The following is a 23,414-nucleotide window of genomic DNA, read 5'->3' as shown; positions in this document are numbered from 1 at the left end:
CCCCCATCTCCTGGGGTAACCCAGGGCCCAAATAACCAGAGTTGGGCTCACCCTGCCCCTACATGGGTGAGCACAGGGCAAACCCAGAAAAGATGGTGACACTCAGACTGCCCCATGGGGAAGAGCTGCACACAAAGGAGAAAGATTATCGTCTTAGATGGAGTAGCCGATTGCAAGTTAGGTCAACGTTTTGTGTTGAGATCCTCTGGTAGAACCACGCATGAGCAAAGGGGATGGGAGAATCCAACATCTGAGAAAGTGAGTGCTGACTTGCAAATGCGGCTGAGTGTCCAGGGGCCTTTGATCTGGACTCCAGACCCCAACGGGCACTCCTTGCCAGGAGCTGAGCCTTACCTACCAAAGGAAAACTGGGCTGGGGGAGGCGAGGCAGCATCACAGGCCAGATAACCTTTTGGGAAGGAGTGATATTCAGAGTGGTGATTTTGTAACATTTATTCAAGGTCCACAGTTGAACAAAAACATTTAAGATTCAGCAGTTACTAATGTTATAATCAGAAGACAGAAAACACAAGCACACAGGTTCTTCAAAACATATCAAGTTAAAAAAGCTCTTATTTAAGGGAGAGTTCATGTCCCAACTCTGAGAAAAGTGGAAATCTGTGTTCCTTTGTTTTTAGGAGAAATCTTCTTTGACTAACCAAACTGATTCAATAGGGGGATGTGGTCGGCTAAATTGCAGTCCCCCCACAGATGCCACATTCTCATCCCTGGGACCTGTGAATGTATTGTATTATATGGCAAAAGGGATTTTGTAGATGTGGTTAAGAATCTAGGGATGGGGAGATATCCTGGACTATCTGGGTGGGCCCAATATAATCATAAAGGTCCTCATAAGGGGGAGGCAGGAGGGCAGAGTCAGAAGAGAAGATGATGTGATGAGAGGCTGGAGGGATGCACTTTGAAGATGGAGGAAGGGGCCACAAACCAACGAACACCAGTAGCTGCTAGCAGCTGGAAAAAGGCAAGGAAACAGATTCACCCCTCAGAGCTTCCAGAAGAAACCAGCCTGGCTGACACCTTGATTTCTGCTCAGTGAAACTGATATCAGACTTCTGACTTCCAGAACTATAAGAGAAGATATTTGTATTGTTTTATTTTTATATATTTTTTAATGGAGGCACTGGGGATTGAACCCAGGACCTCATGCATGCCAAACACGTGCTCTACCACTGAGCTATACTCTGCTCCCTGCCCTCTGCTGTGTTTGTGTTGTTTTTAAGCCACTAAGTGGTCATCTGTTACAGCACAGATAGGAAACTAATACAAAGTATGATTAGAGAAGTTCTTAAAAAAGCAACAGTGAAATTGGCCTGGGAAAAAAAGGTGGGAACAGAATAAGGAATCAGGAGGCTCTGACCAGTGAGAGGCAGTGACAGGAGGGAGGTAAGGGGCAGGCCTAACAATGACGATAAACTCTTCTTACATTTAACACAGTCGCTGGGAAAGGGACAGCGGATTAGTCTAAAGTGCCACCAAAAACTATAAAGCACCACTGGGTCTAAGTTAAAAAAGCTCTTATTTAAGGGAGAGTTCCTGTCTTCACTCACCACTGAGTCCACTAAGTCTCTCTCTGTCCAAAAGCCAAGAGGTTTTGTCTGCTGCATTCAACAGACTGCCACCAGGATCTGATTCAGGCAGGAATGGGTCCTGAGGGTGGAGCAGAGCGCCTTGACTCTTCAATTACTCGACACCTGTTTCTTTCCACTGGGTGTGGGCAAAGCCTAAAAGCTAAAATGGTGGAAAACCAAGCTTCTCGGCCTTAAATAGCTTCTAATCCATACGGCACTGTTCCCCACCCCTCGCACTGCTGACATTTTGGTGGAGATGATTCTATTTGGAGGCTGTCCTGTGCACCCCAGGATGTTTGGCTGCATCCTTGGTCTTTATCCAGTAGAGGCCAGGGGTTCCCCTCCCTTCCCCCAAGTCATAGCCACCAACGATGTTTTCGGGCATTGTCTAATGCCCTCTGGGGGGCAAATCTGCTCCCAGGTTGAGTGCCATAGGTGTGCAGAGTGGAGCAGGGGGCTCATGACACAAGGTGACATCCATGTCTGACTAGAGAAGGCTCTGTGGAGCTGACAACTCTTTTGAGAGCTGGGAGGTGGGGAGGGAGAAGGGGTGGCGGGTCCTAAGGGCAAAGGGAACAGTGTGTGCAAAGACTCGGGGGTCAAGGATGCACACATGTGCCCTTATCCCTCTGCAGTGGCAGGAACCTGAGATTCTTGGGGGACACACAATAGCATAGGCCACAGCCCTGAGGTGACTGCAATCACTCAAGAATACTGATGCTTTAGAAAGAACATGACCTGCTCCTGTTTTGTTTGAGGTAGAGCACCGTCCACCAAGAGTCTTCTCTAAACTGGGAGATCGGCTGGCTTGCCCAGCGCGATGAAGCATTGTCCGCTGAGTGGGTTAAAATGTACATTTTGAGAGAATGAGGGGGTGGGATTAGAAGATCCCTCAGGCCTAGTTCTAGGACTCAAAACATTTGAGATAAAACCTTTTGTCATTTTCAGAAACTGCACTGAGGTCTCTCTTACACAGCATAAAATTGATGGATATGTCAATGATTTTTAGCACACGTACTGAAATGACTCCATTTTAGAACATTTTCATCACCTGAATCATTTTGTTATTCTTCAAGCTACTGGCCTGAGGGAGCAAGGAGGGTAGTAAGGATTCCCTTTGCTGTGTCCTTAGTGGTCTACACCCATATCCACTACTTCTTTTTTTTTTTAACTTTTTGGTAGTGGTTGCACAATGTGGATCATTTATTCACTACACTAAGCCCTGAGACCTCCGAACAGCCGATTTTCACCCTGGTATCTCCTTTGTGATGAGGGGTGGCTCTGCTGTTTGCTTCTTGTTACCTTTTCTCTATAGCTACAGGTCGGGGTGCAGAAGCTGGGATTTTCTTGTCCCCCAATCAAAGGTGCTCTGATATAAAAAGATCCCTCAGAGTGTGTGTGTGTGTTTGTATTTATTTTGGTGAAAGCACTGTCTACTACCCCTCTCCTCACAAAAGGAATGACCACACTGCCACTTCATGTGTCCTGTGTCACAAAAAGCCAGGAACCACGGGAAGAATATTAGGGGATTTATATTCCAATGAACTTCTGCCTTGAAGTGCACATGGATCACTCATCTTTATTAAAGGAGTGTGCGTGTGATAAAGATTGTCTGGTACGAGGGCAAGTGCATAACTCTATACAGAACTTATCCTTGGACATATTTAGAGGATAAAGGAAGCAGCGTGGGGGAGCTTTGACATCTAAGCACTGGGGACACCTGCGGGGTCATCCTGGTTTTCCCTCAGCAGTGACTCCCTGCTCTCCAACAGACACCCTGGTGCTCTCTGACCCAGCGCCCACACCTGCCACCTCTTCTCCATCACTGCAGTCGCCACATCCCCGTGTGTGGTGACATCCCTGTCAGCATCTTCCGGCCTCCTCACCAGCCCCAGGGGTGCCAACCACCCCTCAGGGGACCTCTTGCTTTCCTTGTAAGTCACGCAGACAGGCTTTGTGATTTACATGCAAGTCAGGGGGAGGGCGAGGCCGGTACCTTCCTTCTGATGGGAGAGCACGTGGCCCCCGCAGTCAGTCCCCGTGGTGCAGCCGGTGGTGCTGGTGGAGGTTGGAGCTCTGGCGAAAGCTTTTCCCACACTGGCCGCACTGGTAGGGCTTCTCCCCAGTGTGAATCCTCTGGTGGAGCTTCAGGGTGGACTGGCGCCCGAAGCAGTTCCCACACTCCCCGCATGTGTAGGGCCGCTCGCCTGTGTGGACCCGCTTGTGTCTCTTCAGCTCGGAATTCCACGTGAAGCTTTTCCCACAGTCCTCACATTTGTACGGTTTCTTGGCCGAGCGGGTGGCCTGGTGGCTGCGACGTTGCAAACGGCCGCTCAGGCTTCTCTTGCCACCCTTGCTTTTCTTCAGTTCTCTCAGGGGGTGGCTCTTCAGGGGGCTGCTGACGTACTCCAGCTCCCTGCAACGCCTCCGGCAGGGGGCAAATGACTTCTGAGCGTTCGGGGGGCTGCCTTGCCGCCGGGACAAGCGGGGCTCGTTCCCGTCCGCCCCTCTGGGTTTGGGGCTCCGAGGACCACTCCCCTTGGATCTTCCCACGGACACCACACCCGGCTCTGCTCCATTCGCCCCCTCTGGCCGTGGATTTTCCTTGTTGTCATTTTTCATTCTGGGGGCCTCTATGATTAGAAAGGATATGTTTCACTTCCAGGCTTCGAAGAAAGCACCGCAGCAAAAGAGTTATGAAATACACCGTGAAGTTCCTTCAAGTGTGGTTCTCCACTTGGCGACTCACTTTAGACTAACTAGGGGCACCTGTCAGACAAGTAGGGGGCCCCATTCCCCCAAGACTGCTAAGCCAGGATCTCTGGCGGTGGGACCTGGAAGTCTGCAGTTAACAGGGGGAAATCCTGGGGGGGATTCTGATTTATATTCAAGTTAGGAACCAAGGTCTCCAACCTCTCCCTCCTTCCCATCTTTAGGGAAAGGTTTAGGAAAGGAGAAACCGGAAAAGCAAACCCATCAGAACTGAGTATTGCCTACTGAATGAAAAGAAGGAAGAGGGGCGAAATTTCAGCGCTGCAAACAGAACCTCACTTACACTGGATACTGAATGACCACCACTGTCTCTTCAAGTAATGGTAAATCCAGCAAGTGTGTGTTCCATTACAAAGTTGACAGCATAGGTGATTGGAAACTGGGATATGGGCCAGACATATACTCTAATTACAGAAACTCCACAACTTCTGACCACCAGGATTAAGGATCAGGATAGAAATGAGCTGGAGTAGCCTGTGGGCAAATGGGAGGATCTAGAGCAGTGCCAGCCAATAGGATTCCTGCCATGTGGAAAATTTGTGTTTGTGTGCACACACGCACACTATTCAATATGGCAGCCACTAGCCACATGCGGCTACTGAGTATTTAAAATGTGGCTAGTGAGACTGAGAAGCTGAATTCTTAATTTTACTTAATTTTAATTAATTTAAATTCAGATTTTAAAAGCAGCCCACACAATTATGGTCAGTTGCCCTTCAACAAGGTTGTTAAGACAACACAAGGGGTAAAGGATAGTCTTTTCCTTCTCTCTCTCTCTCTTTTTTTTTTTTTTTTAGGATAGTCTTTTCAATAAGTGCTGCTGGGACAACTGGATTTCCACATACGAAAGAATGAAGTTGGACCCCCGCCTCACAACATATACAAAAATTAACTCAAAATGGATCCAAGACCTAAACATAAAAGCTAAACCTATCTCTCTCTGAACAGAACAATGGTATAAATCTTTGTGACTTTGGATTAGGCAACAGTATTTTAGATATGTCACCAAAAGTACAAGCCAGCAAAGAAAAAATAAATTGGACCTCCTCAAAATCCAAAACATTTATGCTTTAAAAGATACTATCAAGAAAGTAAAAAAGATAAAAAATAAATTTAAAAAAATTAAATAAAAAAATAGGAAGAAAGTAAAAAGACTACCCACAGAATGGGAGAAAATACTTGCAAATTATATATAAAGGTTTAGTATCCAGATTATATAAAGAACTCCTACTACAACAATGAAGAGATCAATCCAATTTATTTATTTTTATTTTTTATTTTTTTAATTTGAAACATTTATTCACCTATAGATTGCCTTATAATAATGAACATTTTCATATGAAAAGCATGTTTAATTAAAACAGTGATATAGGTAGATGCTACAAATATATCCTTTAATCTGTTTCTAATTAGAAAATTGGGCTGTTTTATTTAACCTATAATTTTTCATCTCATTTCTGCTTTTTTTCTCCTCAGTTCATGGACTGTTTTTTTTAATCTATTCTATTTTCTATTACCTTTTTAATCTTTACTTTTTAAACAATTGTATATTTCTACAGTTTTAATCCCTTCTAAATTTTTAAAAAATCTTTTTATTATTATTTTAAAAATTCCACCTCATTTCATTTTTATTGTTCTTGGTTTTGATCTCCTGTTATTGATTATACACAGGTTTTAAATATTGGGTTTTTTAAATTTTTTCTCCTTTTTTTAAGGTTTTTAAAAGACATCTCAACTCGACTGCTATTCTGCTTCAACTTGCTCTTCTATTTGATTATACACTATTTTCAAACCTTTGTTTTCTCCCTTCTTTTAAAATTCTCTTTTTTTAAGTTTTATTCCTGCATAGGCTTTAGACAGATAAATAAATAAACTCCTTAAGGACCACAATAGATAACTGATACTCCTTAAGCCACAGTGCCAGAGAGATATGAGCAAGACCAAGAAGCAGAGGAACCACTCCCAATTAAAAGAGCAAGAGAAATCCCCTGAAAGAACAATCAATGAAATAGACATTGATGGCCTACTAGATCAAGATTTCAAAAAAGGAGTGATCAAAGTACTGAAGGAACTAAAAGAGATAGTGTTTAGAGACATAAAATACGTCAAAAATGAAATTGAAGCTATAAAGAAGAGCCAAGTAGAATTGGTAAACTGATTGGCTGAGATGAGAGCTGACCTAAAGGTTGTACAAAGCAGACTAGATAATGCAGAGAAACAAATAAGTGACCTAGAAGACAGGACAACAGAAAGCACCCAATCAGAACAGCTGAGGGAAAAACAAATAAAATCTAATGAAAACAACATAAAGGATCTATGGGATAATATAAAGTGTGCCAATCTACGCATAGTAGGGGTTCTAGAAGGGGAAGATCAAAGGGGATTGAAAAGGTATTGGAAGAAATCATGACTGAAAGCTTCCCAAACCTAAAGAAGGAATCAGATATCCAAGTACAGGAAGCTCAGAGGGTCCCAAACAGGAAGAACCCAAATAGACCCACACCAAGACATATCCTAATCAAGATGGCCAGAGTCAGGGATAAAGAAATGATCCTAAAGGAAGCAAGAGAGAAAACAAAGAGTGAGTTACAAGGGAACCCCCATAAGGCTCTCAGCTGATTTCTCTACACAAACACTACAGCCCAGAAGAGAGTGGCAAGATATATTCAAAGTACTGAATGAAACCCAATTTAAAAATGAGCAAAGGATCTGAATATTTATCCAAAGAAAATATACAACTGGCCAACAGGCACATGAAAAGATGCTCAGCATCACTAGTCATTAGGGAAATAACTGAAAACCTCCATGAGATACCACCTCATGCCTAACAGGATGGCTGTAATCAAAAAGACCGACAATAACAGGTGTCAACAGTGATGTAGAGAAACTGGAATCCTCCTAGACTGCTGGGTGTAATATGGCACAGACACTTTGGAAAAGTCTAATTTTAAAAGGTTAAATGTAGCATTACCATATGATCCAGCAATTCCACTCCTCAGTATATACCCAAGAGAAATGAAAACAAACGTCTACACAAAAATTTGTACAGAAATATTCATTGCAGTATATTCATCATAGCCCCAAAGTGTAAAACAACCCAAGTGTTCATCAACTGATACACAAACAAAATGGCCATATAATGGAATATCATTCAGCCATAAAAAGGAATGAAGTACTGACACACATTATGACATGGATGAACCTTAAAATATTATGCTAAATGAAAGAAACTGGTCACAAAAGAGCACATGTTGTATGATTCTGGACAACAAAATGTCCAGAACAGACAAATCCAGAAGCTGAAAGTAGACAGCGGTTGCCAGGAGCCGGAGAGTTGGGAATGGACAGTGACTGCTAATGGGTATAGGTTTCTTTTTGAGGTCATGAAAATATACCGGAATTAGAGAGTGGTGATGGCTGCACAAGTGTGTGAATCTATGACAAACCACGGAACTGTGCATACTTTAAAAGGGTGAATTTTATAGTATATGAACTATATCAATAAATAAAATGTCAATAGCCGTATGTGGTGAGTGGAACTGCATTTGATGATGCAGCTGTAAAGGGAGGCACTTTTGGGTCTTAGGGACGAGGGGCATGAGAATTCAGCCTCCTGTTATCAAATAACAGGAGCCAGAGACAGCACACACACCCAGCTGCCTCTGCTGAGGCAGGAGAAGGAAGGATGCGTGGTCCACTTTCTTCAGGACCATGAAGGCCATGGGCTATGCGGCAGGGTCTTGGCCAGGTTCACAAGGCCTTCCTGCTGGGTGCCCTAGGTAAGTCTTCTCTGTTCCTCAGTTTTGAGAATAATCAAATCAAAGCATTTGACTGAATGTAGCAACTCTTAAGGCATCAAGGCTCTAGCCTTCTTGCAACCCTCTTCTCTAACCTGTTGACTATACCCTTATTCACATCACAAGACCAGCTGAAGTGTCACTGTCATTCAGTCTTAGAAATCATAGGACTGTGTAGAGCAGGGCCAGCAATTATACTGGGATTGTACCAGGGACAGATAAGGAAAGGGACACAGGGGTTTAAAGTCCAGACAATGTCACAAGAGGAGAGAGAGAAAGAAAATAGCATGGAGAGGGGTTTTTCCTCTAATGAGCAGAAACTCGTCCAGGCCCCTTCTAAACAAGGGATCATTTTAAGTGATGAAACTCAGCTGCAGCTTGAATGGAAGTTCATCAGTGAACATATTTGGATTTGTCTTCACTACAAGAAGCTCTGAAAGGGACAGAAAAGTTGGCACCAGAATAATCCTGTTGTGCACTGTACTGTCAGATAGTCATCAACAGAAAATGATAAAAGCACACTTCTTATGCACAGTATCACCACCATTCTAATGAATGAAAATTGTTAGGTAATAAAAATCTACTATTACATACAAATTAAAAAAAAAACCAACACCTGGTCTATGGTTTTTCAGAACCATGAGATGCTTTGAGGGAGATAAAGGGCTAATGAGAGGCCAGAAGAGGCACAAAGTGCTTACCTGTCCCATCCAACATAGGGGTAGGTTCCTGGAGGAGTGGGGATTTTTCCCAATGAGGAGGGCTCTGCTGGTCCTGAGATCCTGCCCGGGAAGTCTCCTCCAGAGAGCTCTCCCGGGGATATCTGTTAGGAGTTTGCGGTTGGAAGTCTGGCAGTTCCTGTTCTCCAAGCTGGGATCCGGTTTTCTCCAAGAGCACCTTCTGGCCCTGCATACAAACAGCCACCTAGGAACAAGCCCCATGCATTAGAGCACAGACTAAGGACTGACGCAGGGCCGCGTGACCTCTCACTTGCCTGTAATGACTGCTTTACCCTGGGAATTTCTGATAATGGCCTGTTGGTCAACTTTGATGGAGATTGCTGAAACTCTCAAAGGAGAGGACATGCAGAATGGAGGCTACTTCAAATCAGCCGATACTTCCTGAGTGGCTGTCCCCAAAGCTTGGGCCTTTCTCAAGGGTTGGAGTCAAAGTCATCAGAGAGTGGGGCCAGCCATAACACTGACCCAGCAGATTCCTACCCTATGCCCACCTGCCTCCCTGCTTCTGCTGGAAACAGGCCCTGTAGGATCAGGAAGCAGTAGGGTGGGGGCCATTAAAAACTATCCTTATCTAATGAATTGTTCTGCCCAAGGCTCTCCTGGTAAGATCTCAGCAGTAGTGGGGCTGTAAGAAAATGGCCCTACCCTTGTTCCCTAACTGCTTCCATTTCACAAAGCACAAAGTATTTCATGATTGTTTGCTTCCTCCCGAGGCTCCTACTGGAGTGGGGGTTGGAAGGAATACCGGCCAGCTGAGCTGTAACTTCCTGATTCAAAGTCAATGTTCAAGATACTTCACTGGGACAAGGTCTAATAAAGTTCCCCCAAATCAGATCTGACCCAGCAGGATGACCCTGTCTGCTAAGAATCTTGATTGCGGGGAAAATTCAAGAGAAATGGGTGGGAGGAGATCTGTGGGCAAAGATTCGAGAACCCTAGTTGATCCTCTGCTTTCTCACTGGAATGCAAGTGGCTCGGTTTCCTGAAAACCTGTTACATTTCCCTGGGGAGTGGGAGGGTAGCGTGGTAGCGGGTAGGTTCCAAATAGAGGCCAGAAGCAACATTTTAAGTCTGGACTTGGTCTATCTAGGGAACCAGAGATCAAATACTCTCCAGATGAAAAAGAAATCCTCTGGGTATTAAGAGAGGACCCTCCTTACCCACTGCTTTGGTCCCTTGGCTGCTCTGTGAAAATCTTCCACCAGGGTCACAATCTCCTTGCTGCTCATTGGACATCGATGTCTGACCCGAGCCTGGATCTCTGGGGGCAAGATGTTTAGAAACTGCTCCAGAACCAGCAGCTCCAAAATCTGCTCTTTGGTGTGCACCTCGGGCTGTAGCCACTGACGGCAGAGCTGTCGGAGCCGAGAGAGTGCCTCTTGGGGTCCAGACACCTCTTGATAACAAAACTGTCTAAAATTCTGGCGGGAGAGCTCTGGATCGGGCCACTCTTTTTGCAAGGCGGGCTCCCTTTTATCTTCTAGCCTTGCTATTATATGTCTCTCTTGCTTCGAGGAAGCCTGAATGTGGGTCTGCGAGCTCAAAGTTATCTCCATTTTAGCTGCCATTTTGGGGCTCAGGAGGCAGCTTCTCTCTCCTTGTAAACAGCTCAAGCCTTCGGGATCATGGCTCTGAACGCTATAAAGATGGTAGAAACGAAGCTCCTCTGAGGATGCTGAGGAGGAAAGGATGCACACAGAGCCTCCTCATTCGTCAGCCTTGACCCCAAACTCCTGAAGACGACACAGTTCCTGGGAGTGGGAAGGGTCTGTTCTTCTGCCAATTTCCTGAACTGTTTTGCAAACGGGTAAAGTCATAATGTCCTAAAAGGAAACTAGGAAAAATACCGCTTTTATTTCAGCGACAAGCATACGAGGTCTCAGAGCAAATGCGCAACCAGATCTAACAGGCTGGTAGGAATCCCTGGGAAAAGTTGATGTTGTCTTCCAGGTAGTCTGCACAACTCCCCCGCATCCTCCTTAGGCCGACCGTCAGCACTTCGCCGGGCGCTACAGGGTGAGCCCAGGAAGGCCACGGCGCGCGCCGGGGGTTAGCAGCTGGCGGCAGCCTCCTGCTGGTGAGCAAGGTACACGGGGGCGCGGCAGCTGGTCGCCCCCAAGGCTCCGAGGCCCAGCCGGTCCGGCCTCTGAGGGCTCACCGATCCGACTCCGCGCCCCAGCTGGTCCCGGGGTTTGGCGAAGCTGCAGCACTCTGGAGCGCGGCTCAGCTACGTGGCCGGGTGAGAGCTCGGGAAGGCACCTGCGACGGCAGCGGCGCTGACAGAACTGCACCCCGCGCCCACCTGCAGCGGACTCACCTCTCTGGGGACCTGGGACCAGGAACCCGGAGCCAGGGCCGGGGGCGGGGCAGAAGCCGCTTGTCACGGACACTCCCACTGGCGGCTGAGGAACTACGTACGCTACGGGAGGGCCCGCCTCCTCCCAAGAGGGATTGGCTCTTCGAGGCGTTCTCTCTGGCCTATTGGCTGCTGGGTCTGTCGATGCTGGCGAGAACGGCGCAGTGCACTCCGGGAGTTGTAGTCGGCTGGTACGACTTGCGAGCAAGCGCAGTGGGTTCGCTGCAGCCAGGTTCCCGGCTCAGACTTCTAGCCCCGCTGCTGAGCCAGCTTGGGGAGTCGGGAATCCGCGCGTCCGGTGAGTGCTCCGCTTCCTGGCGGCCAGGGGCTCGCGGCTGGGCCTCACGCCGGCCGGGGAGCCGCTTGCAGCTGGCAGTCGTCTCAGAGGCAGCTGGGCCAAGGCCGGGCGCCCATCACACTCTCCGCGGTCACCTTCTTGGGCCCCGGCCTTTCGCCCCGGTGCGCGACCCATCCGAGCCAGCCGGAGCCGTCCTGATTTCTGTGCCCGAAGCCAGGCCCCCTTCGGCAAGTGACCCCCGGCTCGCTGCAGCAGAAGCCGGAGGACTTGTTCTCCTATTCCTCTTCAGCCACTGTATCTACCCCTCGCACCGAGTGCACCAAGAGTACTCAGTGCATCCTTGCCTAGTGAAAAGTGAATCAACCCGACTCCCCATCCTCATCCTGTTTTCCGCTGAGTGGATTGTCACCAGAAAGAAACACATTTTTGAGAGAGGAGTATTTTTAAATTAAGTATGAATGAAATGTTAGGGGTCAGGACGAAGGCAGGCTCCGCCTTCTGCATGAAACTAGGACAGTATTTCTTAAATTGTTCTTCATCCAGAGAAGGTGTGGGTTGTATGAAAATGTGTAAGGCTAGGAGTACAGGTTCTAGCCCTGGCCTTGCTGCTGAGGAACGATGCTCTGTGACGCTCGTTTTTCGTTAAAAAGGACCATTAACAACAATGCCTTTGCTTTCTCTAGCCCCTCCTGCTGCATTGAAATGTAAAGAGAATATAAGTGAAGGCCATTCAACCTGAACCCATGATTTTAAAAGTTTTTTTTTTTAAACTCCTGTAAACAAGCTCACCCCTTTGGTGGAGGAGGAATGGACTGGAGAGTGGGACAGAACCGCAGAAAGCTCCCATCTTACATCGTCCCAGTTTAGCAATTTCCGGGAAATTCGGAACTTTTCTCACCCTGTGTGGAAAATCGCAGAGAAGAATTTTGACAGGCCCAGCCTGTGTCAGTCACCCACTCCTGTGGTTGGAGGAAGGGTACTATAATGAGTAGCCTGACCGGACACGACTAATAGGGAGAGGCTCTTTCACAAAGGGAGATGCTGCTGTGAGCAAAGGGAATGCTGGAAAACAAGAGCAAACCAGAACAATCATTTATCATCCACATCGTGTGTGTGTGTGTGTGTGTGTGTGTGTGTGTGTGGTGGTGGTGGTGGTGTGTGTGTGTGTGGTGGGAGGAGGGCCTGATAGTGAAGAAAAGGGTAATACTTTTCCCTCTTTAAGAAGAGGTGGCCTTTGGGAGGGTGGGTCCAGGCTTCTGAGGGTAAGGAGAGCAGGGACAAGACCCAGGCATGTGGGGATCGTGAGAAAGAACAGCTGGACTACAATGAGCAGCAGTTTAAGGAATTCATCCACAGAATATTGGCTAGGGAGAAAACTTTTTTTGTTGTTGTTGATATTTTTAGTGCTTTGGTTCCTTAGCTTGGATTGAAGAGGGAGTAAAGGGAAAGGATAGGAAGGAACCGTAAGAACCAGAGTGAAGGCCTGTGGGACGGTTTTATGCTGTCTTTTTCCACTCTCTTCAGCCTCACTTTAGAGGTGAGCCTTTTTCAACTGAATCTGCACACCTAGGATGTGCTCATGTCTCTGAATCCAGAAAGACGCACTTTTCACTGGTACCCAGGAGAACCACTTCCCAGTGATAAGAAAAGGGATAGAATCTGATCTGCAGGGGGCAAGTGGCAACCAGTGAGCCAGTCAGTTGAAGCAAAGCATGGCTGCAGTCAGGAGTCCTCAGGCACACCTGTCCCCAAGCAAGGAGTCCCCACAGGGATAGAAGTCATCCCTGCACTGCAGCAGCCCTGACTCCGAGGCTTCCCGCCAGTGCTTCAGGCAGTTCTGCTACCAGGAGGTCGCTGGCCCCATGAAGCTTTCAGCAACGTCTGGGAACTCTGCTTCTCAGTATCTCTCCTCTGTCACTTTAAGGATGAGTTACGAGGTTGGGAATTAAAGGATGAAGATGGCAGTGAAAGAAAAAAGTTGATTTTAAGTACCTACAATATGCCAGGCTTTGGGGATTTTACAGTGAACAAGACAGGTGTGACCCCGGGTTGCTGGAGCCTACACTCCACAGGGGAAACAGTAAGAAAATGAATAAAGGTACCTTCAGGTGAGTGCTCTGAAGGAATGAGCGGGGTGATCTGATACAGAATGACCGTAGGGAGGTGCTAGGGGGCCAGGCCTGTCTGAGAGGCCATCTGAGCTGAAATGTGAGGGAGAAGGAGGAGCTGGTGTGCTAGGAGCTGGGAGGAGGCTCTCCAGGCACAGAGCACAGTGCACTCCAAGAGCCTGAGGCTGCCGGGGACTTGTCATGTTTGAGAAAGAAGGCAAGGTTTGTGGCTAGAGCTTCAGGATCAGGAGAGTGGTGTGGGATGTGAGAGGGGAAGGCTGTGCTTTTTAGGCTGTAGAGAGGAGTTTGGCTTTTATCGTGCATGCCGTGGGAAGCCACAGACAAGTGCTAACAGGAACGGACGAAATCATACGTGCTACCTACTCTATTCCATGTAGAGAATGGATTAGAGGGTTCAGCAGCAGAGAGGATGCAGGGCAGCCAGTTAACAGGCGATGCCAGCAGTCCAGACAGAGGACAGTGTCCTGAACCAGGCTTCGGGGTGCAGGGATGGAAAGGGGATCTTCTGAAGGTAGAACTTGGTGATGACTGGATTTGGGGGAGAGGAAAGGGCAGCAGTGCGGGGACCACAGGGGCTTTCTAAAGTGAAGGCTGACGTTCCCACTTAGCAAAGGCACACCGCTCTTAGAGCTTGTGTGTGTCAGGCTCCATGCTGGGCACTTCCATGTAAATGATCTAAATCACTTGACACCACGTGATTGTGGCCAAATTCCATTCATTTTTGTTTTATTAACAGTGGCCCTGAGAATATTCCTCTTTGACTGTCTCACTTTGTTCCTTAATCCCACTCTCAGGGGCTGTCAAGTCCAACTTAGGTAGGAATTTGTAGTGACAGATGATGGGTTCTGTTCTCAGGGCCCAGATTCTGGGAAGGACTTGAAAGTGCCTAATAAGGAGACAGCCCCTTTGGGAGCAGCCAGAGAATCACCGAGATCCCACCTGGAAAAGGGGCTTCATCCGGAGGTATGGACCGCAGCGGGGTCCCGGAGCTCACACCAGAGACCATGGGAACAGGCAGAAGGTGAGCAGGGGCCTCTGCCCTCACCCAAGGTGGGGAGGAACAGTCACCTACTGGAGATGCAGGTCTGAGCTCCAGTCGCCCCTGGGTACCAGATTAAATGTCTTTGAAATACACCCAAAAATCAAGATTTCAGATTTTAGTTGATGATACTAGCACTTACAATAAGGGGCGGAGATCCTTTGTGTGTTCACTTCTCTTTAATTACTGTTTAACTCAATTGCTCCTGGGTCAGCTGTTATTCAAGGTGAGCATGTTCACCTTGCCTGGGCAGAGGAGTTCTTCATAATCTTGAAGACATAACCCCCTTCCCCATCCAGCTTAATCTCTTCCAAAATACATTTTCCCTATTAGTTTTGCCTTTCTTCCCTAGCTCTTTTTTTGCCCTGTCTTAAGTTTTTAGAAAATTTTTTTTTAATTAAAATTAATTGAGGTGTAAAATTAGCCATTTCAAGTGAGCAATTCAGTTGGATTTAGTACATTCACAATGCTGGACTATCACCACCTCTATCTTTTTCCAAAACAGTTTCATGCCCCCAAAAGGAAACCCCATATCATTAAGTAGTTGCTCCTCATTCTCTCTTTTTTGATCTGCCTGTTCTGGACATTTCATAGAAACGGAATCCTACAGTATATTACCTTTTGTTTCTAGCCTCTCTCATTTATCACATTTCCAGCCTATATCATGACTTTGTTTTTATGGCTGAGTATATTCCCCTCCACAGACAGAGCAAGGCTCTATCTTTCTAAGTTATTTTCAGGGAAGCACTTTGGCTGCATACATTTCTAGATCGTCCTGAAGGCCACTGCTACCTTTTCTGCTTAATTCAAAGCTGCCATTACAAGTTGCTAAGTAGTTTTTGTAGCCAGCTCATCTTTATGTAACTCAAATTCCTAGAGGAAAACATTGTGTCTTCATGCTGTTTTAAAAGGCAAGCTTCTGCTGTTGAAATGAAAACCTAAGAGCTTATTTGCTTTTGTATCTTTTTAAGCAAAGTAAATACACTAGCTTGGCCATTTAGCATTTTTGTTAACACTTGGGAACATCTGTTCTCTTTGGTGTGTGATTTATGAGGCTTTGCGGTCTGAGTAGACGGGGGGCAGGACTCACTCTGTTCCATGTTGTGCTCCCTCAGCTCACCGTGCCTGCAGGCTGCTTGGATCCCAAAGGGTCACAGACCTCTGAGTGTCCTCTGAAGTTCTGTTAAGAAGTCATCAAAATGCACCATTTGCTTTGTACTATTCCTGAGGGTGGGAATCTGGGACAGAATATGTTATCTTGCTCTGAAGAAAAATAAAAGGATTGAGTTCGTGCAGTATTTTTAAGAGCACTGTGGTTACCCCTGGGTGGCTGGGCAATGGGACATTTCCTCCCTGCTTCCCAGTATTCTATTAAAATTTTTAAAAATACAACATATACATATTTCTTTAGAATGAAAAAAAATTTAAAGCCATTATGTCAGGAGGAATCTGGAAAAAGGAACTTCTTAACACAGAGACAGGTCATTGGCTAGGGCAGTGGTCCCAAAACTTGACTGCATCAGACCCCTCTGAGGATGCCCAGGCCTCACCCCTAGAGTTGCTGATGCATCAGGTCTGAGGTGGGGTCCAGGAATGTGCGCCTCTGATGAGTCCCAGGTGCTGCTGCTGCTGCTGGCCTGGGACCCCACTTGCAACCCCTGCTCTGTGGCTGCGATGTGGAGGCGCCCTCTAGCCTTGGCTGTTTTCTCGCCTAGCCTGGTTCACCCCGCAGGTTCCCAGGAACCTTCCTCAGAAGAGGGGCCTTGGACGCCAGGAGACAGGTGCTGTACTCTGCCCAGCCGGGGCTCAGGTGAGCTGTGGTTGACACCTTTTGTTTCTTTGGGTTCCCATCTCACCTTGCACTCACTCTCACCCTAAGTTCCTTCTTTCCCGGAGATGCTGGAAAGATTTTTCTGTGGTCCATTAAGTTTCTCTCGGGTTGTTTTCTTGTCCTGTCACTGACATCATCACATGAGTCTTTATCCACGCTGATCTTTCTCCTGGGGGCCTCACCTCCCCCTTTCTTGTTTCTTTTTCTGGGGGTGGGGGTGGGGGCGGTAATTAGGTTTGTTTATGTATCTTAATGGAGGTAATGGGAATTGAAGCTAGGACCTTGTGCATGCTAAACACACGCTCTACCACTGAGCTATATCCTGCCCCCTCCCCCTGCCCTGTTTTGCCCCACTGTGATAACTGTGGTCCTGCCTCTGCCCCTACTCCCCACCGCAAGCTAGAGTGGTGCTATTTTATTGGCAGCAGCAGACCCCGGTGTCATTACAGGGACCAGTCGCGTGTGAGGACAGAGCCGTATCCGTCCATCAGGAAGGACAGGTGCACCTTGGCCCTACGCAGAGGGCCCTGTGCAGGGATGCTACACAGAAGAATGACAGAAATGCCTCACTGGGTAAGGGTCCACATTCCCTCTGGGTCCACAGTGGATGTGTTCAGTTGTTCGGAGAGAAAGAGAGAGACCGAAAGAACCCAAGAGGAAAGGAGACAGAGGGGCAGTGGGGAGCCTGTGAGGTAAAGAAAGAAGGAAATAAACAGGAAAACACAGAGTAGGCAAAGACACAGAGAAAAGAAGACAAGGAAAGAAAGACAGAGACTGAAGGAGGGAAAGCACCACCTTGGGACAGGGATGGACTGCATGCGTGACAGTGAGCAAGATCGGGAGAAGGGACAGTGGGGATACAGAGTGTGGGGAGGTGGAGATAAGCAGGGGATGGAGACAGAGAGGCAGCAAGAGCAACACAGAGCTGGAGACAGACAGTAGCCAGTGAGGCCCAGACTCTGAGGGCAACAGGGGAGAGAGGAGTGAACCTGTGCGCACACCCAGCTGTGATGTGGCCTGGGTAGCAGAGAAGATTGAAAAACAAAACAATCCAACTGTGGCAGTTGGCTTCTATGCCCAGGCCCTTCAGGAGGCAACAAGAGCCCTTTCTCAGAGTCTCAGGACTGATCTCTTGCCTTTTTTCAAATCAGTTCTGCCCCATCTGGGCTGTGCCTCCTCTGAGCAGCCTCCCTGACCATCAGATGCAGAGACAGGCTCTCCATGGGCTGCGGCCTTGACGTCTCCTTCCTGCATCTTCACATGCAGAAGGAACCTGGATCATGGTCTGAAGGTCATCCTGGGTGGATCAGAGTATGAACAGGGACCCCAGATATTCAGGGCTTCAGCATGAGGAAAAGGTGCCAGACTCCCAGCAGTGAGAGGAGTGGAAGCGTATGAACCATCAAATGGAGAAGAAAAAATTCGAGGGGGAAGCACAACAGCCAGACTCAGCCGATGGGACACACAGCCTCCCCCACCCCGGGGCTGAGGAGGAAACCAGGACTCTCTGGCCTGTTCTCAGTGGCCTTGGCTGCATGAGAAACTCCAGGTGCACCCGCAAAGCAGCCAGCCCTGCCGGGAAGTCGCGAGCTTCTGTGTGAACGAAGCTTCCACCAGACTCTGGAGCAGCGTGGAACCAGTTTGGGAGCTCTGGGCCAGTTACTGTCGAAGGACGGGAGGCCGCAGCCAGGAGCCCTGTGCCTTTGCGGAGGAGAAGGAAGCTCTGCCGGCCTCACAGGGCTCCTCCAGTTCTCCCAGTGTCTTGGCAGACAGGGTTGTGGAGGCCAAAGGGCTAAGCCAATGCCCAAAGGGAAGTACAAAGAGGTGGGCAAGAGGACACAGTGAAGGGCTCAGACACCTCAAATCCGACAGAAAGCAGCCAGGCCAGGAAACTCCAGAGCCACTCGGTGAGGGCCTTTCTGCACACGTCCTGGAGCTGATCACCTAGAAGCAAACTGCTCCCCGACATTGTGCTGTGTCTTCCAGCTATAAGTTGAGGACAGTTCCTGTTCCCTCACTGATGGTGATATGTGGGTTGAAGGCTAGAGTGGACACTCAACAGACAGCCATTCACTTGGCCACATGCAGGTTACACAAAGGGAAAAGTAGTACCTAAACATGTGTTGTTGTGAAATTGGAAAGCCAAAGTCAGGTGCTTTCCAGTGATAAAAATGGTGAATTGTGTGAGCAGATGTTATACATGGATTTTGTTAACAGAACATAAAAGAATGGAGATGATGTTAGCCAGGGGATCGAGCACTGTATTCTCCCTGGAAAGTGGGTGATGTCCTAGCAGGAGCTGCTGTGTGACTTCGAAGGGCTGTCATCTTGTGGCATAGTTTGAGAGACTAGGATGTGACATTGTGGGCTGCTAAAACCCTGCACTGCTGTATCTGTCTGCTCTGGTCTGATCACTCCTGGCAGGAGGCGTACACTGGGTCTATGGAGAGAACAAGACACTCCTGGCCATTCCAAGTTACTCTCAGTTTTATGAAAAACCCCAGACCAATCAGCAGAACAGCCAGATCTACAGGGTCATGGTGGAACGACTCCAGGAGTAGGGGTTTCTGTGGACCCCAGGGCAGAGTTGCACCAAGTTTAAAAGCCTGCAGTTGAGTTACTGCAATATGAGGACAGGCTACGTGCCTGAACCTTGTATCCTTTACAAGGAAACGGGTGCCCTTTCAAGCTCCTGGGCCTCTGAACCTACTATGGCAAGTGACGCTGTTCCTGGCCAAGAGGGAAGTGATGTCGAGGCTGGAAAGCTAAGCCAGCAGAATGGGGAGCCCACAGAGGTTAGAGAAGGTACCACTATGGATGGTGCAGGCGGGGATGAAAAGACTTCAGGGATCCCGGCCAGGAAGTTAAGAGGGCTGGCCTGCCAGACCTGTTCCCAAACAGATGTGGTAAGAGTCTTGGCTCTGATCTTCAAAGGATGGTACAGTCCACTCAGCCATTATTTAGCATTCAGAGGGAGCCGTTCTGCTCCTGGCCTTGTCATCATCTCGATGTATGACTTTATATAGGCCGGGTTTTCATAGTGTTTGAGGATCATTCCCCTTGCACGTTAGAGCCCCAGTGTTGCTTTGCCAGCCTCTTTCATGGAGTCCATGTCATTTTTTTTTCCTCCCTGGAGTTCCACTTAACTTGCTTCCTTAGATTGCCAGTCAGGTCTCCAGCCCAGACTCTTCTGTCCTCCAGTGCTGACCTTCCTTGTAAAACTAAGCCCGGGTTACCCAATGCCCAGGAACTTGCTTTCTTCCTGTTTGAGCTGGCCAAACCCAGGGTGGTCTTTTGTAACTCCTCCCAGAAACTGGGTCACTCAAGAACTGAGACAGAGTCACTGATGACACAGAGCGTGACTCCTAGCCTCAGCATTGTCATTGGGTCACAACATCCAAAATGAGATGTGATAGGAGAAAAGTGGGTGGAACTTAGGGTATATTTACCTGTGATCACAGAATTTAGAGCTTAAAAATATTACAAGTAGAAGAAGTTAGGCTTTTAATTAGCAGAAGTCTGAATCACATGAGAACTCTAATTAGTATTTATTCTTAAAGGTAGTTGTTAACTCCTTCCTCATTCCATTGTTTTCCTTCTCCACAGTTCAATGTTATTTCTGTTCTTTCAGGTTTTGAGATCAAGAAAGAGAATCTGAAATGGGACGATACAGAAGAAGCAGAAATGAACAAGCCTCTTCAGAGAAAGTCTAGTGACATTTTCTGGCACTCTGAGCTAAGACGGGCTGGGTGGATGAGCCAATGCTAACAAGGCAACGTAGAGTTTCTCCAGCGGGGAGTGAGGAGAATCCCACCCCAGGAGCCAGTAAGTCACTGCAGAATTCGTACTGGGGAGAAGGCTGGAGCACACCTCCTGTGTGGGACAAGCTGCCCTCAGAGTTCTCCCTCTCACCAGCAGCCAGCCCCCAAACGGAAAAAGCTTCTAAACGTCACAAATGTGGGAAAAGCTTTAGCTGAGGTTCTTGTTTGACATCAAAGAATCCACACAGGAGAGAAGCCGCACAAGCGCACTGAGCGTGGGAAAGCCTTCAGGGATCATGCCAGCCTCACTGCCCGCCTGGTGACTCACACAGGGGAGAGATCCTGCCGCTGTGGGGCAGGTGGGAAAAGCTTCACCCAGAGCTCCGGCCTCACTGGCCACCAGAGGACCCGCACTGCGGAGAAGCCTCATCAGCGCACTGGCTGTGGGGAGAGATTCAACAACAGTTCCCAGTTTAGCACTCACTGGGGAGTCCACACTGGGGAGAGCCCGTACAGGTGTGGGCAGTGTGGGAAAAGCTCCAACAGCTGCTCCTACTTCAGTGCCCACGACCAGAAAACCCACACCAGTGCTCTCAGCGTAAGAAAAGCTTCAGTAAGAACTCTGCCCTCATTCGCCATCAGTGGGTACACATAAAAGTGGTACACACATCACGGGAAGGAAGAGACACACTAGGAGTGTGCAGGAAACCTGACAGATCGATTCCTTAGGTCAACATGTGTTCCTCAGTGCTTCCTTGTGCTTGTGGAGCATTTGACTAGGCAACCCCTGGCTTAGCAGTAGACTTGTTGACAAGTGGATCTTAACAGCCATGTCTAGGAATAGAATTCAGCATAAGAATGCTGAACTCTTTCTAGCTCTGCCTGGGATTCCTGAGTCCTGTCTCACTGGGGACTTCAGTTTTGCTCTGAAGGGGAGAAGGCTATAGGATCCCTAAGTCCTGCCAGAAAACCTGTGTATCCTTGCTCCCAACAGAGAATGCCCCTGCTAGTGGCCTGAGCAGTCTTTTTGGGCCACGTCAGGGAAGAAATTCTCCCCCTCATGGAAAGCACATCTAGAAGTTAACAGCCTGGATCCAGTCTAAACCAGTAACTGACCTCTAGGCACTTACTGTTAGGTACTACTGCTAACTTCAGAGCAGACCACTAATTGTAACTCAGCTACCACCAAAGAGGAGGGAAAAGGAAAGGAAGAAAAGGTAAATCCACTGGGCAACACTCAATCTGTTTCCCTAAGTAACTTAATCTCAGAGCAAGTGTAACATCTAGGTCAGCCTTTGTAAGATTTCTTATCTTACCATTGCCTCCACCCATTTCTGGTTTCTTATCTCTTAGAGTAAACAGTTTTGACATGTTTATAAGCCTTACTATTTCTGTTGACAATAAAGATGTCTCTCCTTCCACTTCCTTGGCCCTTGGTTATAACCTCCATTAGAAATTTTTTACTCATGAAAGCCTCCAGGGTCCTAAGAGGATCCAAGTATAGAACCTGCTTCAAGGCAGCAGGACATGCAGAAAGGAATAAGGGGCAGGAAATGGGGAAAGAAGGACCAGAATTGGGTTGGGGAGGTCTGAGCTATCACTGAGAAGGGAGGTGATCACAGGAGCAAGGGAAATACAGGGGCTGCAGGAGGCTCTGAGTGCAGGTGAAAAGAAGGGTGGGTATAAGGAGCACTAACAACTTATATTAAAACTTACTGAACCAGAAAAAGTCATAGATATTTAAAGCTTTCCTGGATTCTCCATGATGAAAAAGTGGTGAAAGAGGGGAAGGTTGTACTCGGTTCTCAGCCTATGCACACAAGGCGTCAGTACCTTGCCTAAGCTTTGGCAAAAAGGAAGTGTCATGTTCGCTGCCTTGAGCCTTCTTGAGGAATTAGATATGACCAAAAGAGAATGCATACTCTACTTCAAAGCCAACCCTCCCCCCCCATTTTAGGGAAGGAGAAACAAAGGCAGGACAGAAGAATATACTTTAGCGTTTCCTCAGGGTTAGCCTTGCCTGGACCACGCTACAGTTCTCTGCATATACAGTCCTTGCGCTTGGCCCTTAGGCTATGCGGGTCAGTTCCCACAGCCACATACTTACCTCTGCTCCACAAAGGGAAGAAACGGGACCTTAGAAAAGCCTGGGCAAAGGCAAAGAAGTGGGCTTGAATGTGACCTGTTGCGGACAGCCTGACTTCACTGGAGATTCACGGTGGGGAAGAGGGATACAGCCCAGGGGTGGGTCAACTACTGAAGGGCTGTGGGTACCAGCTCAAAGAAGCTGGCCTGGATAAGTGAGCAGAGCCAGTGAAAGTCAATGGGCGTGCGAAGGAAGTGGAGGTACCGACACCTCACCAGCAGGCTCCCCTGACTCTTGCCTGGGCCTACGTTGGCCAGGGAGACTGGGATGCAGCTGTTGAACCCCTTGCATACTTAGGTAGCCTCCACCCTCCAAATTGCTTTATCCTCTACAGTGCTGGGCAGAAAAGGAAGACAGAGTACAGAGCTCCCAAGCCTTGCCTGTCAGTCTCTCGGGATGGTCTGGAGTAGACAGGTAAGAAAATATGTTCAGTTATTCATTCATTCAGGAAATACGTGATTGCCTATAAAGTACCAGTCATTACACAGGAGCTGAGAACAAAACCATGAACGAAGTAGACACAGTATCTTCCAGAACCACTCTCACTGGACCCCTCAGAAATACCACTACCACCCAGCCCAGCCCCCAGAGCTCTGAGTCCCCGCTCTGTGGGACCACTCTTCCAAGCTTCCAGGTTCTGATAAACCCAGCCTTCCCCTATGATCCCCCCATTCCCTGTGTGGTCACTGCTTCCTACAGTTACCGTCTCTTGCACCTTAGTGTCTACATCCCATTGCCAGATGAGCCTGATCACTGCACTAACCACTTGAGAATAAACGTGAAGTAGGTTGTACAAAAGGCAGCACCCGAAGTCTGTAGATTTATTCTGATGTGTAAACTTACACTGCTGGTTTGGTTCAGCCCTTCAGACATCCATTAAAACTCCAGTTTTCCACTGTACCTTAAATGCTGGGGCTCTCCTTACAGCTGCTATACCTCCATTCCTCACTGAAACA

The 23,414-nt window shown here is 47.9% G+C and overlaps 3 protein-coding genes across 4 annotated transcripts; 2 read left to right on the top strand and 1 right to left on the bottom strand.

Annotated features, from left to right (window-relative positions):
* Positions 1-438: 438 nt before the first annotated feature.
* ZNF174 (zinc finger protein 174) lies at positions 439-11,290 on the bottom strand. 2 transcript variants are annotated; one of them, XM_006204311.4, is made up of 3 exons: positions 10,059-11,290; positions 8,860-9,082; positions 439-4,222 (listed from the first exon to the last, which is right to left on the bottom strand). In XM_006204311.4, exons 1-3 carry the CDS (start codon positions 10,464-10,466, stop codon positions 3,621-3,623), a joined length of 1,233 nt encoding a protein of 410 aa, XP_006204373.1. In that variant the 5' UTR covers positions 10,467-11,290; the 3' UTR covers positions 439-3,620. The 2 variants fall into 2 exon arrangements, with proteins under 2 accessions (XP_006204373.1, XP_015094783.1); XM_015239297.3 differs by having other exon boundaries at positions 8,860-9,064.
* A 2,177-nt stretch (positions 11,291-13,467) lies between these two features.
* On the top strand, positions 13,468-20,546 carry LOC140685395 (zinc finger and SCAN domain-containing protein 32-like). Its single transcript, XM_072942549.1, is given in 7 exon segments — positions 13,468-13,882; positions 14,537-14,702; positions 16,436-16,530; positions 17,001-17,130; positions 18,979-19,383; positions 19,386-19,457; positions 20,183-20,546. Coding segments are annotated over 7 exon segments (1,026 nt in total). The 5' UTR covers positions 13,468-13,861; the 3' UTR covers positions 20,320-20,546.
* LOC102542066 (uncharacterized) lies at positions 20,539-21,041 on the top strand (the record flags this gene model as incomplete). The annotated part of the gene is given in 2 exon segments (XM_006220481.2): positions 20,539-20,878; positions 20,881-21,041. Coding segments are annotated over 2 exon segments (501 nt in total), but the record flags the coding sequence as incomplete, so codon positions are not given.
* Positions 21,042-23,414: the final 2,373 nt, after the last annotated feature.

This window comes from Vicugna pacos, chromosome 18 (genome assembly GCF_048564905.1).
Source record: "Vicugna pacos chromosome 18, VicPac4, whole genome shotgun sequence".
NCBI classification, from domain to species: Eukaryota; Metazoa; Chordata; class Mammalia; order Artiodactyla; family Camelidae; genus Vicugna; species Vicugna pacos.
Note: the sequence above shows the minus strand (reverse complement) of the source record. Positions and strands in the feature narration are given on the sequence as shown.

Excerpts from the sequence above, each read along its gene's own strand:
- ZNF174 (XM_006204311.4), bottom strand. The coding sequence starts at position 10,466 with ATGGCAGCTAAAATGGAGATAACTTTGAGCTCGCAGACCCACATTCAG. Across the intron at positions 9,083-10,058 it reads CCAAGGGACCAAAGCAGTGG|GTGGCTGTTTGTATGCAGGG; the intron begins GTAAGGAGGGTC and ends GCTTGTTCCTAG. Across the intron at positions 4,223-8,859 it reads CCCTATGTTGGATGGGACAG|AGGCCCCCAGAATGAAAAAT; the intron begins GTAAGCACTTTG and ends TTCTAATCATAG.